Source organism: Solenopsis invicta, chromosome 3 (genome assembly GCF_016802725.1).
Source record: "Solenopsis invicta isolate M01_SB chromosome 3, UNIL_Sinv_3.0, whole genome shotgun sequence".
Taxonomy (NCBI): Eukaryota; Metazoa; Arthropoda; class Insecta; order Hymenoptera; family Formicidae; genus Solenopsis; species Solenopsis invicta.
This window is the reverse complement of record NC_052666.1, coordinates 32,346,054-32,361,505: the sequence shown is the minus strand read 5'-3', so window position 1 is coordinate 32,361,505 and position 15,452 is coordinate 32,346,054. Positions and strand designations below refer to the sequence as shown.

General features: G+C 39.0%; 2 protein-coding genes across 3 annotated transcripts in view; both read right to left on the bottom strand.

Moving 5' to 3' along the window:
* LOC105204643 (lachesin) overlaps positions 1 to 8,983 on the bottom strand; it is a 37,246-nt gene extending 28,263 nt beyond the window's left edge. The window contains exons 1-2 of one of the 2 annotated variants that reach the window (XM_011173800.3): positions 8,738 to 8,983; positions 8,266 to 8,386 (exon numbers count right to left, since the gene is read on the bottom strand). The gene's annotated coding sequence lies outside the window, so the exon portion shown is untranslated. The remainder of the gene's footprint in view (positions 1 to 8,265; positions 8,387 to 8,737) is intronic. The other variant, XM_011173799.3, reaches the window with a different exon arrangement.
* Positions 8,984 to 9,658: 675 nt separating this feature from the next.
* On the bottom strand, positions 9,659 to 14,168 carry LOC105204642 (integrator complex subunit 7). The gene is made up of 13 exons (XM_039446779.1): positions 13,736 to 14,168; positions 13,261 to 13,580; positions 12,952 to 13,176; positions 12,621 to 12,870; positions 12,476 to 12,549; positions 12,222 to 12,367; positions 11,804 to 12,149; positions 11,455 to 11,714; positions 11,151 to 11,351; positions 10,988 to 11,081; positions 10,793 to 10,896; positions 10,200 to 10,704; positions 9,659 to 9,995 (listed from the first exon to the last, which is right to left on the bottom strand). Exons 1-13 carry the CDS (start codon positions 13,824 to 13,826, stop codon positions 9,726 to 9,728), a joined length of 2,886 nt encoding a protein of 961 aa, XP_039302713.1. The 5' UTR covers positions 13,827 to 14,168; the 3' UTR covers positions 9,659 to 9,725.
* Positions 14,169 to 15,452: the final 1,284 nt, after the last annotated feature.

Here is a 15,452-nt window from a genome sequence, read left to right as displayed (position 1 = left end):
TTACATTTCTGTCGTATCGCACCGACTCTGAATTTATTATATCACGCGTAAACATTTTTCATTGAGTGTTTTTGTAAGTATTAGTAATATACGAAATTCTGCACAATGTCAGATTTCTCTGCAAAATATTAATATCGTAATATAATTTTACGTTCAATAATAATCTCGTAAAAACGTAATAATCAAATAGAATAAAAATCGATATGAAAGACAAAAATTTTAGTTTGACTAACTTTTTGGTAAAAAATAAAAAAAATAATATATATATGTATGGACAGCGTATGAACGATGCACTATTTGCGAAAGTTGCGCGAAAGAGCACGCGAATCATGTGGTAGTTACGACGGTGTTGCTCGCCAACGTATTTCAAAGATAAATAGTTGACAGAAAAGATTTATGCGAGGCAGTTGCTCCACTGCCCAGGAAATGGACTTCGTCCACGCCTTTTTGCCGATTCTCTTCGATATTCCTAGCTTCTTTCGCATCCTCTATTTAAGCGTGTGATATTATCGAGAGATATTTATTCGTTTTCATAAAATATATTATTTTTTTCATAAAATATTTTAATTTTCCGTCGCGACGTCATTGTGGAAAAATGTCAATTGCAATATCAAATATTTTATAAATTTTCAACGTACACGCGAGTGATTTCATTACATTGTAAAAATTAATACACTTATGGTTTGATCTGTATATACTCGACGCGTAATTTAATGTTAACGACTCAGTTTTACTTTGATATCTGTTGCATATCGAATATGCGATCGGCGTTAATAAAGGGATTGGTGTCAAACAGGCGCGTGTTTAATATTTAAACGACTGAGCGAATGAGGTACTATCCAATATGCGTTTCGACACTTTGTACCACATGGTATAAACGAAAATCAAAGCGTTATTTATACATGCCCACTAATGTCTCAAAACATTTGCGAAACTCCGCGCGCGGCGACGAACGTTTTCATTTACGTAAAGTGCAAGTCTATCGGTCAATAGCGCGACACATTCGATACGTGGGCAGCGTAAGCAATTTGTATTTCGCTATAACACAAAATGGAGGGAAAGAGAGAAAGAGAGGGAGGTCATCCGTAATTCTTCGCACGGCATTTTTGGCGAACGCGAAAGCGGAGTACACGACATATTTTAAAAATGCGTCGCGTAAGAACGACGCAAAAATTATATTATATAATTCAATTTCATACCATTCAATTAGAACCATTAAAAAATTCAGCGCCTTATAATGCAATTATAGTATTAAATTATGCATTTTTACGCGCACGCACACGTGTATAATTTGCAGCGAAATTAAATCGTCGCGTCGTAGTGTCGTACAGACAAAAGTGCCTTCGTCGCAACGATTCTTCGGTGCACGAGCTGCTTTTGCCCGTTCTTCAACGAAGAGGACGTAGAGAGATACAATACAAAGGGGCAAAATAACTTTCACACTTGCAAATGCGAGGGTACGTGAAAGGGGAAAGATCGGTGGCATCAAGGCAGAGGGATGGAAAGAGTTACCGTACCGGCGTACGAAGAAGAGCGGTCGCGGTAATTACTACCGTTCGTTTTCGGCACGACGAATGCCTTCTCGCTTCCCCGCTCAATGGCTCATCGATATCGGGAGATGTAACCAATAACATAGATCTACCTGTGAACGGTATCATCAGTCAGTCCGCCCGCTGCCGCCGCTGCCGCCGCGGGCATGCGGCATGTTTATTACGAGGCGCGGGAGCGTTTGCGCGTCGACGGAACAAATGCCTTCGTCGAGAACGGAAAGCCACTCTACTCCGAAACCCGTCCATTTACCCCTGTCCTTCACTTTCGTCACCTCCTCACCCGCTTGCATTTTCCTGCACGCCTGCTGCCTCTCGCGAAATATGCATGGGGTGAACCGCGAGCAGAGGTCAATGTTTCGGCTCACGAAAGTCTTTTTGCGAAACATTTCAAATCATTCGCAGTGAAACATGGCTAATTAAACTCTGAATTTAGAAAGGCATGCCTGTATTGCTTGGAGAAGAACACAAGATGTAAATGTTAACTATACGTCCCCAAGTTATTGTTAGACGCAGAGAGATGTCGGATAAATATATTATTTGCATATCAAATACGAAATTTAAATAAAAAAATATTAGATAGTAATTCCTATATAACTGATGCAAAGACGCAGCGCAATTTTATGTCATTTTCAATTGTATTATTTTACACATCTAATTTATCGTTTCTGATTTCGAAAGATTGTAGAATTATCATGTCAAAACTTGACGTTTTTTTTTCTCTTTATCGTTGATTTATTCATAAACTACACATTTCGGTCATCTTTGAAAATATCTCTGTAGGTAGTCGTATGCAGGTGTATGCGTACAGAGCGCGCCAGGAACGTGGCAAGAATGTTGCAAGGAGAGATGAGAAAAGTGAGGCAGGTTTAATTCTCAAGCTTTCGAAAAGCTTGGATCCTATTTGCGAGCATATAAAATTCTATATCATTTTCACATGCGTGCATAGGAATGTGACAGACCCTCGATGCGTTGTTACCATTTTTTGTGATCTCCATTCAGGGAAAAATTTTCAAGCATATTTCCGATAAAATGCAATAACGCGTATCCGCCCGCGTATGTTTAAACACGTGCATTTCAGCAATTTATCTGTCGAAAATTGATGCAAAAATCCTCGACGATAGAAAAACATGATCGGCGCTTAAAAAAATACAAATTTAAAGATTTGTCTTTATTTAAATATTTGTTTAGATTACGCAAAATCGAAAAATTAAACAAATTGGACTTTGTTAATAGCCGTTTATCAACATAGTCCGAATATCTATTCAGTTTCGAATACGATCCGTATAGTCACTTATGATACATATAATAATCCTATTCATTAAATTTGACGCATTATTAATAGGTTTTCATACGAATAATTCGCGCTTAATTAACACGTGTAATATATTGTCATGTAATATATTATTAAAATCGTATTTGTAAAATACAAACGTAATTTCTCTTCACCCCCTAAATATGATAATCGATAAGCGTATAGACTTAAAAAAAATCACTTGGATACATTGGAAAATAATCATCGAATTATCATTTTTTTGTGACCACTTAATTTGCACAAATTAATTATTAAATTGAGAAAAGCACACTAACTCAGCCCTCGCTAAATTCCAACGTGCTTATTGAAATTTTCTTAACAATATTTCGCAACTCTTGATTGCCTTTTCGCAACGTTGCGTTTCTACAATTGCATTGAATATAATTTTAATCTCAATTACCTTCTCAAACAGTAAATCTGTTACATGCGGAAATAAAATTACAATTTACGTGGAATCGCATTTCTTGCCTGACATTACGGTCTATTGTTATATATTATGTATATAAGCATTATTATAATTAATACAATAATGTATAAATATCATTTGTAATATAACAATAGATTACAATTCCAAGCAAAAAATGTGATTATGCGAAAAACATAATTCTACATTTTTATTTTTATTTTTATGCGCGATATAATACAACGTTAAAAAAATATTATAAAATATTTTTATTTTATAATATATTTTGTTGTGTGCAAGCATAATTCGCCTTGCTAATCAAATTTCACGTTATTATGTTTGAATACCATAGAGAAAAAATATCGCGCAATTCTCACGAACTGTTAATATTTTTTATGACTGGATTTCAATTAGAGGTTTGAAAATACACGGTATCGATAAAGCTTTAACTAAAAAAAAAAAAAAATGCAAGACCATGTGTCTTTAACGCATCGTTACTTTGCACGAAAAACACTACAACGGCTGCTTTAGATAAGCAAACTTTTTTATTGCGGTACCGAGCTTTGTTTATTCAGGATGCGAGACGCGTTTCCTATCCCTAACCCTGCGTCTCGACGTATCTCCCCCATCCCTCCCGTCGAAGAATTTTTCAGTTTTCCACCCATCATCTCGGAAGGGGAAGCGCTCTTCTCTACTACTTCGAAAGTTAAACAAACGGTTTGTATGAAGTATCGATACGTAGCCAAACACACACTTCCGACGAAGTTCCATTGACGATATAAGCAATTTGTTTTGTCGAGCGGAACTTGCCGATACCGATATATACGAGCGGAGTTCTCAGCGAAACGCTGCTGCGGCTTGGACGCATCCTTCTTCCAACAATAAAGTGACCAAAGACGTACAGCGCGTTGCTGCATTGTAGCGCATTTTCATTCAGATCTACTACAGCGTGGCAGAAACGTGTATCGCGTAGCAGGTGAGGCAATTTAAAGCGTCGCGCCGCAGTTATGTGAAAAATAAATGTAACAAATGACAGAGCGATCTCTCGGTTTTTATATTAAAAAATCGCGCGATGCATTTGTGTTCGCAGAATTTCGCGATATTTATTTATTATTCGCGAACGTTATTGCGTGTTAATCTTCCAATCCTATCCTCGCTTTGCATTTTCATATCGAGAAAGCGATGCAAACTTGTTTCCTCTGTACACGTCGCGAGCACGCTAATCGATCGTACATCTCGTGCGAGGACGAGGAGAAAACTCGGGATACATATGCGGACACACAATCCGGAAAATCGTGTTCTGATCGCACGCCGGAAAATAAGATATCTGTTCTGCGTGCATACAAAGGGAATGACACTTTCTATGCATGGAAAAATGGACAGAATCTTATTTCCATTTCCCAGCGCACCTATCCGTGTCGCGGTAGAGTATCCGCGAGAGATTCGCTCGCGGAACGAAGGCAGGTCTCTGCGCAGGTCTCCGATTCGCGCGTGATCTCAATCAATGTGACACGAATACCGACGATCTCGTGACGATTCGGACGATATTTCCGAGATTATTCCTCTATAAAGCTCCAAACGACTCGGCGACCGACGATTCATTTGATATTCGTGTCCGTTCGGACAACACTGTATTACGCGCTCCTCTGATCTCCGACGAATAATTAAAGACGCCTCGGACGAAAGGATGCTGTTTAATAATTCATGATCGCGCTGAACGGAGTGCGACAAGTATTTTAGGGTACGGTAATGTTATACGTATATATACGCCCCGTCGCCGCGCCGTCGGTTGGTACGACTCCTCGCCCTCTTTCCGTTTAGAAAGACGTGTGCTCGCGCTGCGTTTCCTTTCCACCCCATCTTCCCTCGGTCTCGCGGCAATGCCCGAATTTTGCACATTAGTTTGCGAACCATTTAGCACAACTACTCCACGACCTCGTCTGTTTCTCTCTCTCTCTCTCTCCATCTGTGAAAGCAGTAGTTCGAATCACGCAGCCTCTGCATACATCGTACGCTCCCACTCTCTCGCTTACATATAGATTTAACCGCAACATTCTCGCTACCGACACGGCATAGTCATTGTGCATTAAGCCTGGCGATGCGCGTGGCAAGCCCCCCTGGTTTTCCCCCTTCCCACCCTTTCGATGAATACGACAGCTTCACCCAGAGTAATTCCGCCAAGAAATTAGACTTTCTGGTAACTCGCGAGATCTGCTTCGTACCCCTGTAGGGCATACGAGATATTATCCTCAAACGATTCTTAAACTTGCTTCGTATTTTGCGCAGATGTTACTTACAAAAACTTTGTGCAGAAACTTTATACCAAAGGTAATATATAATGTATTAAGTAATCATAGTACGATTCAATCTTTCTGTGGTTAACTAATTAAGGCTCGGTTATTCATTATTTGATTAACTAATCGTTAAACTTTACCTGATGTTTTATCGAAAGGACTTTGATGTTATAGGCGAAGCTTGCTGGCTAAATCTTCAAGTTTAACCATAAGTTAACTACATAATGAAAAATTGGACCTACAAGTATTGATTTAAAGAAATAAAGAAAGATTATAAATAGGCAAAAGGCTAAACTTTTACTCGTTAATACAGATAAGAATAAACTAAATATAAAATCTTTTATAGGCTACTATGTAATATTAATAAAAAACTATTTGCAAAGTTACAAAATATTATCATATATAAAGCTGCTGCTGTTCACCTGACTCATCGCGCATTGAAAATTTGTGATTTTGCAGGAATAATTCGAGAACGAACAAAAATATCGGGATATTTTTCTATTAATTAAAGAGCATTAAATTTTCTACTAACTACAGTCAACTTTATGTAATTTATTTACATTTTATACCAATAAAAGGCACTTGGACTTTTTATATTTTTTAACGCCACTTTGTTAATTTTTACTCAATTTTTTTATTTTCGTTTATTTTACAGTGAAAAGTTGCCAAAACACAATGCCAGTTTGTTAAATGTGTTAATTATGTCACTCGCAATCTCTGCAAAGAAATTATATCGCGCGATGGGTCAGGCTGCAGCAGCTTCATATATCAATACTTTGCAATTTTGCAAGAAGTTTTTTTATCGCTAATACAAAATAAATAACTTTCAAAAAGATTTCGTATTCATTTCTGTACCTTTAAATGAGTTTACAGAGTTATACGAGTTCTCGTCATTTTAAGCCCTCCTTCTACCCTCCTTAATTATGTTTCTTTCTATGCATACACGTTACGGATAGTTACAGAATCATTAAAATTTAATTCAAGTCAAATAAATATGGACGGTTCCCGCTTAATCTCATTTAATGCTTTGAGTATCAAAAAAGATATAAAATAATACGTGAATGACTTCTGTCCTCAAAATGAAATTGTCTTAAAAATCTTTCTCCGAGAAGCCGCGTTAAGTTTGCCGCGCACACAAATCAATTATCCCAAGCGCTTCCTTTTCATTATCCTCGGCTTTTTTCAAGCCCGTTAAGTCGTTTATAACCGCCTACGTAGCGGTCGTTTTACGCAACACTAAATCCAAATTTGTTTTTCTTAAAGGATGATTACTTTAGAATGCAGCGATAACTGAATTTGCGTTCGGAGAATTTCCCGATAACAAAATTAAGTAAATTTTTGGTTAACAGAGTAAATGTTCAACTATAAATCAGATCTGTCCCGTCTCGCGGAATGTAACCGAACGGTATCGCTCACGGCGAAACGTGTGTGCAACTAAAAATAATATTTAATTTGGCGAAATAACAGGATCATCCGATAATCGTCCTTAATCGATCGCTCGATAATTAACGATGGTCCGTAACAGAGTTACACTACGGTCTCTTGAAATATTAGCGAAATCTAGTTGTAGCAGTTACGTGTCGTCCAACTCGTCCTCGACGGTACGAGGAGATCGGCGAATTCAATTATAGGTATCAAGCACGCAAAGTCGTCTCTCAATGAAAACGACGGTCGCCGAAAGGAGCTAATAGCGTCTTCTTCGAACACAATTCTCCTTCTCCTTCTCCTTCTCCGCGAAGAGGCAATTCGCGTTGCGGATCGACGACTCGCGCCATTCTCAGTTATCATCGCCGAGGAGGTACACGCGCAATTTCAGGACTCGGAGCCACGCGTGCTTGATTTGATTCCACGTATAATTCCCCGAATCTCGCGTTCGAGAAGCCGCGGACGCGGCTCTCAAAGCTCCCCGGGGTACCGGCAAATTAATCTCGAGCACCAAAGTTCGGCAGTTTGCCCCGTCTGCAAGATCCTCGTACCCCCGCGATCGTTTTGTCTTGTGAAACGCGATATTACTTGTGAAAACAAGTAATAGTGGAACATATGGCCATATCAGCAGATTTACGCGAAGCGATTTTTGTCGTGTCCCGATCAAATTTTGCGTTAAACCCACCGAGATTTTTGTCGGGGCGTTTTTTTTTTTTTTTTTCTAAAGAGAATCGAGAAACTCCGTTCAAAGGCGGAACAAAGCGTGTCAAAGACGACGACGAGCGTTTTGATCGATAAAAAGTAATCTCGACATCGCGCGATATTTCGTTTCAGCCCTGTTTGACGAATTCTTTGTGTCGACTTAACCTAACACGTTCTATATTACGAATTATAAAATATCATAATTTTTAAACGTCAAATTAATAATATGTCATAATCGCGTAAAACAAATGGGGGAAATTGATTTTTTAATATATTGTTAAAAAAATTTCAACTTTCACTCACCATTTTCTTCCTGAATTAAAGCCTCACGGTCGCACAAATGTCGAAAATCCGCAAAAATCTTCATCGCGTTTCATTTGCGAGTTACTTCTGAACATTCAAAATTTTCTGAATACGTCCAATTATAAGTAGAAGGACCGCGATTATTTTCGGTGGGGGTGGGAATAGGGGGGATAATTCGCACGACAATCGAGTCGAAAACACTGTAGAACTCTTCGAACTAAAATCGATTCGCCAATAATCGTCGTGAAATCAGCGTTAAAATGGTAGTTTGCTCACCTGAGATTTGAATCGTCGTAAGCGCCAAACTTCAGACGCCAAACCTCAACGACACGGGCCCGAAAGTAGCGACGTACCGCCGATGATCGCGGAAATCTCCATCGCGTGGCGATCAACGATCCTAATGACAATTCAATGCATTTTAGCTTTCCAAAATATCACATAGCGTTTGCAGCATCTCGACAAAGTCATTTCCCTCTTACGTTTTCCTTACAACGAAATGTTTCGACAATGGCGCCCGCTTTCGCCGTCCGCCGTTCGTCGAGGGGAAACTTGTACAAATTATAAATATGTAAATGGGGCGTTAAAAGAACGTTACCGAAAGTTCGCCAAGCGCGGTCATCAGCGATTAAAAAGCGACAGCGCGCGGGCTCCTTCATCCCCTCGGCGAAACGTTCAGGAATACGTAATTTCGCGAAGCGAAGTTGGCGCGAAGTAGGAACCGTGAAAAAGTTCCTGGCTTGTGACTTACCGCGGGCACACACGCGCGACGACGAGCGATTCAACAGCAGCGCAACGGTGCGACGGCTCTCGAGGGCATAACTGTTGCTTCCCGCGGGTGGTGCCGGGTGCCGGGCGTCGAATGGAATGATGGAATGAAACGCTGCCGCTGCCGTTCGCGCGTTCCGTTCCGTTCCGCTCCGCTCCGCTCCCGGCTCCGTACCGGCGGATAGACGGTGCGCGACTGTGCACCCGCCACTCTCGCGATCTCCCTTTTATGGCTCGTCGGCCGCGCGTCCACTCAAACGTCGACACTCGCTACTTGACGGCTAACGTCACTCCGATCCCACGAATCCTGCGCGCGCGTTTTTTTTTTTTAGATTTCAACAACAAACTTTACGTTATAACAAACGAGATGTATCAAATAATGCTTCAACATAGAATTGCAATAATAATTTATGTAATATGCTGTAGTAGTGTAGCGTATTTCACACAATAATGCACTTAAATATAAAATTTTTTTCTTCAAATGCATATGCACTTCCCCGAAAGAAAGACGAGTTTTTTTAATTCATCGATTAATGAAAAAACTCGCCTGAATTATTTATTAGTGAATTACTCGCGTAAATTATTTATCATGAGCAATTATAAGCGAGTTTTGTTTTTCAATATCTTAAGAAAATTTAGATATTATTTTAAAAGCAATAAAAATTGTAATATAACAAAACAAAAAATTGCAAATTTTAACATTATGCTTGAAGAAGAATTAAATATTGCTGAAAGAAGAAATTTTCGTATCAATATAAATTTTAATTTTTTATTAAATAATAACGAAAAATACTTATCATATCAGCATAATTATAATACAAAAATGCATAATTAATAGTCATTTAGAATTCAATGCAAAATCACGAGAGAATCACATGTGAAAACAATTTAATAAAATTCGTTATTATTTATAATTTATCAAAAAGTGTATTTGAATAAAAATTTTATAAAATACACTGCATGGCATATCCTTAAGGTAACTTTCTCTTCGCAGGTTCCTCGTGTACTCTAACGGGAAGAGTGGAACGTGGACCACACTTCCACACATTGCCGTCCTTGTCGAGTATACTCGCGCTCGCCGTGATTTGATATTGACCACCGCTATTCGCGACGGTGTTCGCACCGACCGCGCATGGAGGCATTATCGTAGGTCCAGGTATTCCCAAGGATAATAAAAATTCACAAGCGAAGAAATCCCGATGAGGTGTTACCGTTTGCTGCAATTCGTTTACATTGGAATCCTACGATCATATTGCAAAAATATATTTATTATAGTTCCTAATTCATGCAAAAACATATTTAATATAGTTCCTCATTCCTAATTTATCTTTAAACGTTGACAGAAATATTTAATACTTTATTACATATTTATTATTTAATAAATACGCAATATAAACTGTTTAAATTCCAATAATTAATGCGTAATTTTTTATAATTTTATTTACCCTTTGATCAGAATTAATTTTCGAAGGCGGCGTCGTCGAGATAGAAATGCACACGGCAGCAACGGAACGGAAAAGAGATGCCCGTCGACCGTGTCGCAACACTCCTTCGACTTTGAGCGCTAATTGACTACCTTGCGGTACAGACACAGGTTCACCGAGAACACGCGGTTGAGGTGACACCGACAGCTTAATACTAGTAGTCTGCAGAGTTTGGAAGAAATACCGTGGAATCGGCAATCTCATCGTTCCACCAGCGAGTAGCGTCACTTGCGATATCAGACAACTGACTCTCACGTGACTGATGGCTCCAATTTTGCCATCGTTGCCCACCCAGGACGGTGCTAGACGGCGTAGTTCGGCGCAGCAGCAAGCCAACTGTCGCATCTCCACGGAATCGCCAAAATTGAAATTCACGGTATCGTTCTGCTGCTGATACATCGAGACCCCAGGTCCGCCGCAAACTCGTTCCACACTGTTTGCAAGTAACCGACATATTTCTTGTAATCTACACGAGATGAATCAAGGTAAATAGTCAAGAGAAGGATTGTTAAATAGATGATAGTCAAGTAAAAATTGCTGTAGCGAAAGGATACGCCCGAATATTCGCTAATGATTCCGGATCAGCATCGAAGGCTGATTGATATAGCTTCTGATAATTTTCCGCACAGTTTTTTAATTCTTGCGCTGATTTTCTTAACTATAACATACAATTTAATATACACTGTAATAATATGCATATATGTAGCTATATCTGTGTTTTTTAAATCATTTTGCAATTATGATTATACCTGATGCGTAACACGTCCATATCTTTGGAGATCGTCTTTCGTAGCAATGACGACTGTAACAGCTATAGCAGGTGGTGGTGCGGTACATAAAGATCTAAAAATATAAATTTTAATTTCAGCAATGTTTCCTTTTCTTAATTACATTTGCTACATTATTACTTACATGCACGAATGTAATAACTGCGCTATGGATTGCAAGAATTCACAACGCAATTTTGAATATTCGCTCGGAAATTGCAAACTGCGTAATGGAGTGCTAGCGGCTTTGAGAGACGCGCAAGCGCTCGCATAACGCGCTATCGCGCCATTTAGTCTTTCCACAATCTCAGCTTTACTCACATTTTCTTCACGTTCCGTTTTATTCCTTTATACATTTTATTATTACATTAAAGGGAGAAAAACAGAAAAAAATATACAAAATGATGTATTATCGTCTTGAATAAAGGTAAAATGGAAAATATACGCACATGAGACAGCATTCTGCTTTAGTAACCAATTCTAAACCGGACAGCCAAAAATGTAGCTGCTCCGATGCTACAGTTTCTTTTAGACCTTTGAATATTTCAGTAGCAATTGTATGATGACCGTATCTTGCAGCGCTACGTGCAATACGATATTTTGCCCAACCATCCACATTTCTCACAATATTATCTATCGCCTCTAAACATTCGGAATTCCATTCATATCCTCCGGCCACCATTTGAAATAATAATGTACAAAGCATTACCTTTACAAATCAAAATAAAATCTCATAAAAATATTTATTAAAAAGCCAAATTCTCCTAGATAAAGGAAACAACTTATATGTAAGTTTACCTTTGTATGCACATGAGATGTCTGTTTAAGCTTAATCAAAATGTCTGGTAAAAGAGGAAGCAATGTATTCTCCCCTAAACTACCAATAGCACCTAAAGCTTCGCACAATGCAACTGTCTGGTTCTCATTCTGACCATTTTCTGCACTGGCATTGATAAGGGTAGAACCAATAGCATCGACAAATATAGCACAATGACTGGGTTGCGACTGACATAGTTTTACTGTTGAACGTAAACATGCCCTCAATTGATGCAAATGTTTATCATCCAAAACTAACAATACGATAAGAGATTCGAGACAAGAAATCACATCTTGTATACCATAAGCAGGCAACCCTTCTTGATAACTATTAACAAAATAATCTATTTTAATTATTCGTTTTATACATATATCTAAGTAAGCCTTTACATATACATACCAGTAACAGGCAACTCTAGAAAGTATAGTAATCGCTTTCACTGCGACAAATGGATCGGGCGAATAACACGCATTTAAACACAATTGCAACAAAGGACTGTTTTCTTCCATATTTGCGTCACACGTTACAGCATTTTGGCTAAGTACCTGTGTTTCAATAGAAATTTGTGTAAATATATATTCACGAGTAAAAATATATATTAAACTACAAATAAACTTTCAAAATTAAAAGTGACTTATATTAATTTAACTGACCTCGATTACGTCTAAAGTACGAATAAGAAGATCGATGTTTCCTGCACCATCTTGCAAAAGTGTTGTGGTACTCTCTAAATTATTACATACCAATTATAAAAATTGTACAAACATTAAACGACAATTTATATCACAAGTCATATACCGATTAAATTATTAAGAGCCCCCTGTGGCCAGAGATGTGCCCCTCTTCTAGCTAAACTGTGCAAAAGATGTAAGGCGTGACGTTTAACAGACAGTCTTGGATCATCTTGTAAATAGCGTAATAATAACGCGACCTGTTGTGGCACGTCTATTAACGTCGCAGAAGCCAGGGTACTTAGTGCACTCAGAGTGACTCTGACAAATTCTGCTGCTGGATAACTCGCAAGAAGCTCCATACATAATTCATTTACCTTTAATAAAATATAACTGTATATATATTGCTTCTAAATTTATGCATAAAATATATATTAATTGCACAAAACATTATATACCATTGACGCTGTAAAAGTATCATGATGCATATATTGTAAAATTGGAATAAGCTGCAACTTCATTGAGGCAGGAGTAGCTTGACCTCTGATCATATCGGAAATCTTACTGCACATAGATACAGCAAATAATTTGGACTGCGCTGCAAACATTTGGGCAGCATAAATAGCAGCTTCTACTTCAACTGAATCATGAGAATCCAAGGATCTTCTTATGCTATGATGCACCTTGCATAATAACAGTTGATAAATTTATTATCTTTGTACAACTAGATATTGTTTTACTTTATATGAAACAGTTTAATGCATTACCTGTTGCCTTTCGGGAATAATGCCGGCTACACTGCCCAATGTACGTAGAGTAAGAGCTCTAGCAACAGGATCGTTTGAATGTATAACGCTGTAAATACGCCTTACAAACTCATCTACATTCAAGATCTTATCCAGGTGTTTCTCACTTTGCTGACATACCCTTAGAACCCATACTCGTAAGAAATTACTCCCGGTGCGAAATACTTCGGCCAATTTCAACAGTGAGGAGTTTATTAATATTGGGAAGGGATATTTTTCAAATAATCTAGGAAAGCGTACGATAGCTTCGCACTGTTCCCCAGTCTTGGTAGAACGTAAACCTACATTCATACACATTTGAAATTAAAATTAATTTTTATGCAGTAAGCCAACTACGTGTATACATTTGCACTTTTGAGTTAATATCTTTTTAGACATATGCATTTGAGATATTTATGTGTTTTAGGTTAGAAAAGTCAGCACTGTGCAAACGAACCTTTATCGAGCTCTATGAGGGCCGTGTTTGCATCTTGCTCGGGTTCTCCAAGTCCAGTATCGTTAAACGCATTCATTCTCATTCCGATCATGTTTTTCACAATATAAATTACATGCACAATGTTTGAAAAATCACTCGATTATCCGTTTCGTTACGTATAACCTATTTACGTGAAACGTTGATCTTTGTTAATCTCATACAAAAAAGCTAAATCTAAAACGTAAAATTCTAGGAAAACATTCAATTTAAGCATTGTTAATTAACATATTTATTTAATCAACTATTTATTACTTTCGCAAATGTATGCATTAAAAGTTTCGCTTCATTCCATTCAACCGGTTTGCCGTTATGACTGGCCAATGACAGGTTCATCGCGACAGTAACAAAAGGAATTTTTTTTTCGCAAATTTTTAAATTTGTTTCTAACAAATAATAACTTTCTAATCTATTTTTATTTTCTTTTTATAGATTTTTTTCTTTAATAATTTTTCTTATATTAAATATCAAAATATTAATTCATTCTACGTCGGTATCTCTGCTGATTCGAAACGCCATCTCTACAACATGAACATACTAAGATATCAATGTATACTCGGTCAATACATCGGAAAACACGTCACATATTGGTACACCTGGCGAAGGGAGCGCCAAGCGCGTGCAGACGAATTTGAAATTTTGTCTATCCTAACAGTTTTCGCGCGACATTGAGTCGTCTTGATGCGATTTATATGAGCGTAAACGAAACGAAGCGCGAATAGTGAAGCGTAAGGGCAAATAAACAATAAGTAGATACAAATGAATTGACTCACCGTTCGCCGCTGGTCACTTCGTTCAGCTCAGTCTCGTCCGCAGCTCTCGAATGTTCGAGCCCGTCCAAAATCCTCAGATCCTCACGATGATCCTCCTCTTGATTCACACTTGGCGCGATCCTTCGTTTTCGGTACTCTCGAAACACTCCTATAGTTCGGTTCGATTCAGTTCAATCAATAAACGATTCACGTCTCTCTACTGTATCGCGGAGACGATACGACCACATTTCAAAGGTTCGATGTAGCTCCCCGAGGATTCAAAGCACGAAACGACAATAGTCATCCCAGCACGGCAGCCGATTGTAAAATGCAATCCATAGACACAAAAACACAACGGTAACGGGCGATAACGTTTGATCTTGTAGGTGGCCCCAAACGGACTGAAACGCTTCTGATACTCACACGCGTCTGGAACTTGGGACTCGGGATACAAGGCAACGGGAAAGATGCGAAACACGATTGAACGCGATACGACTTCGCACCATGTATCCGACACGATGGATGTCGGCACAAACGCCCGACCACGCCCGACACTTCACTTTCGACACTCGACAACATTCTTAAAACACTCGCTCGCATCAAAAACTCGTACGGGACGACGAAGATGCGAGTTGAAATGCGCCGCGACGCGTAGCAACGTCAGGCCGTCCTCTCTGACCTACGCCGACTAACCGACCGTTACCATACTGCGTGGTACTGCCCGTACTGCGTAGCGGCGGCCGACGGCGGCGCTGACGCGGCTTATCGCTGCTACGCAGTGCCGGGCTACCGGCGTAATGTGGCGTAACGGTCGGTCAGGCAGCACGGCGCGACGTCGCTACGCGTCGCGATGCATTTCAGCTCGTATTCTCGTCGCCCCATACGAGTATTTGATGCGAGTGAATATTTTGAGAGTGCCCTGGAGTGTC

What these genes read in the sequence shown, in the direction of transcription:
- LOC105204642 (XM_039446779.1), bottom strand. Translation starts at nt 13,826, where the DNA reads ATGATCGGAATGAGAATGAATGCGTTTAACGATACTGGACTTGGAGAA. An exon ending in TTATTCCCGAAAGGCAACAG is followed by an intron (nt 13,177 to 13,260) that starts GTAATGCATTAA and finishes TTATTATGCAAG; the next exon opens with GTGCATCATAGCATAAGAAG. An exon ending in AAAGCAGAATGCTGTCTCAT is followed by an intron (nt 11,352 to 11,454) that starts GTGCGTATATTT and finishes AAATGTATAAAG; the next exon opens with GAATAAAACGGAACGTGAAG.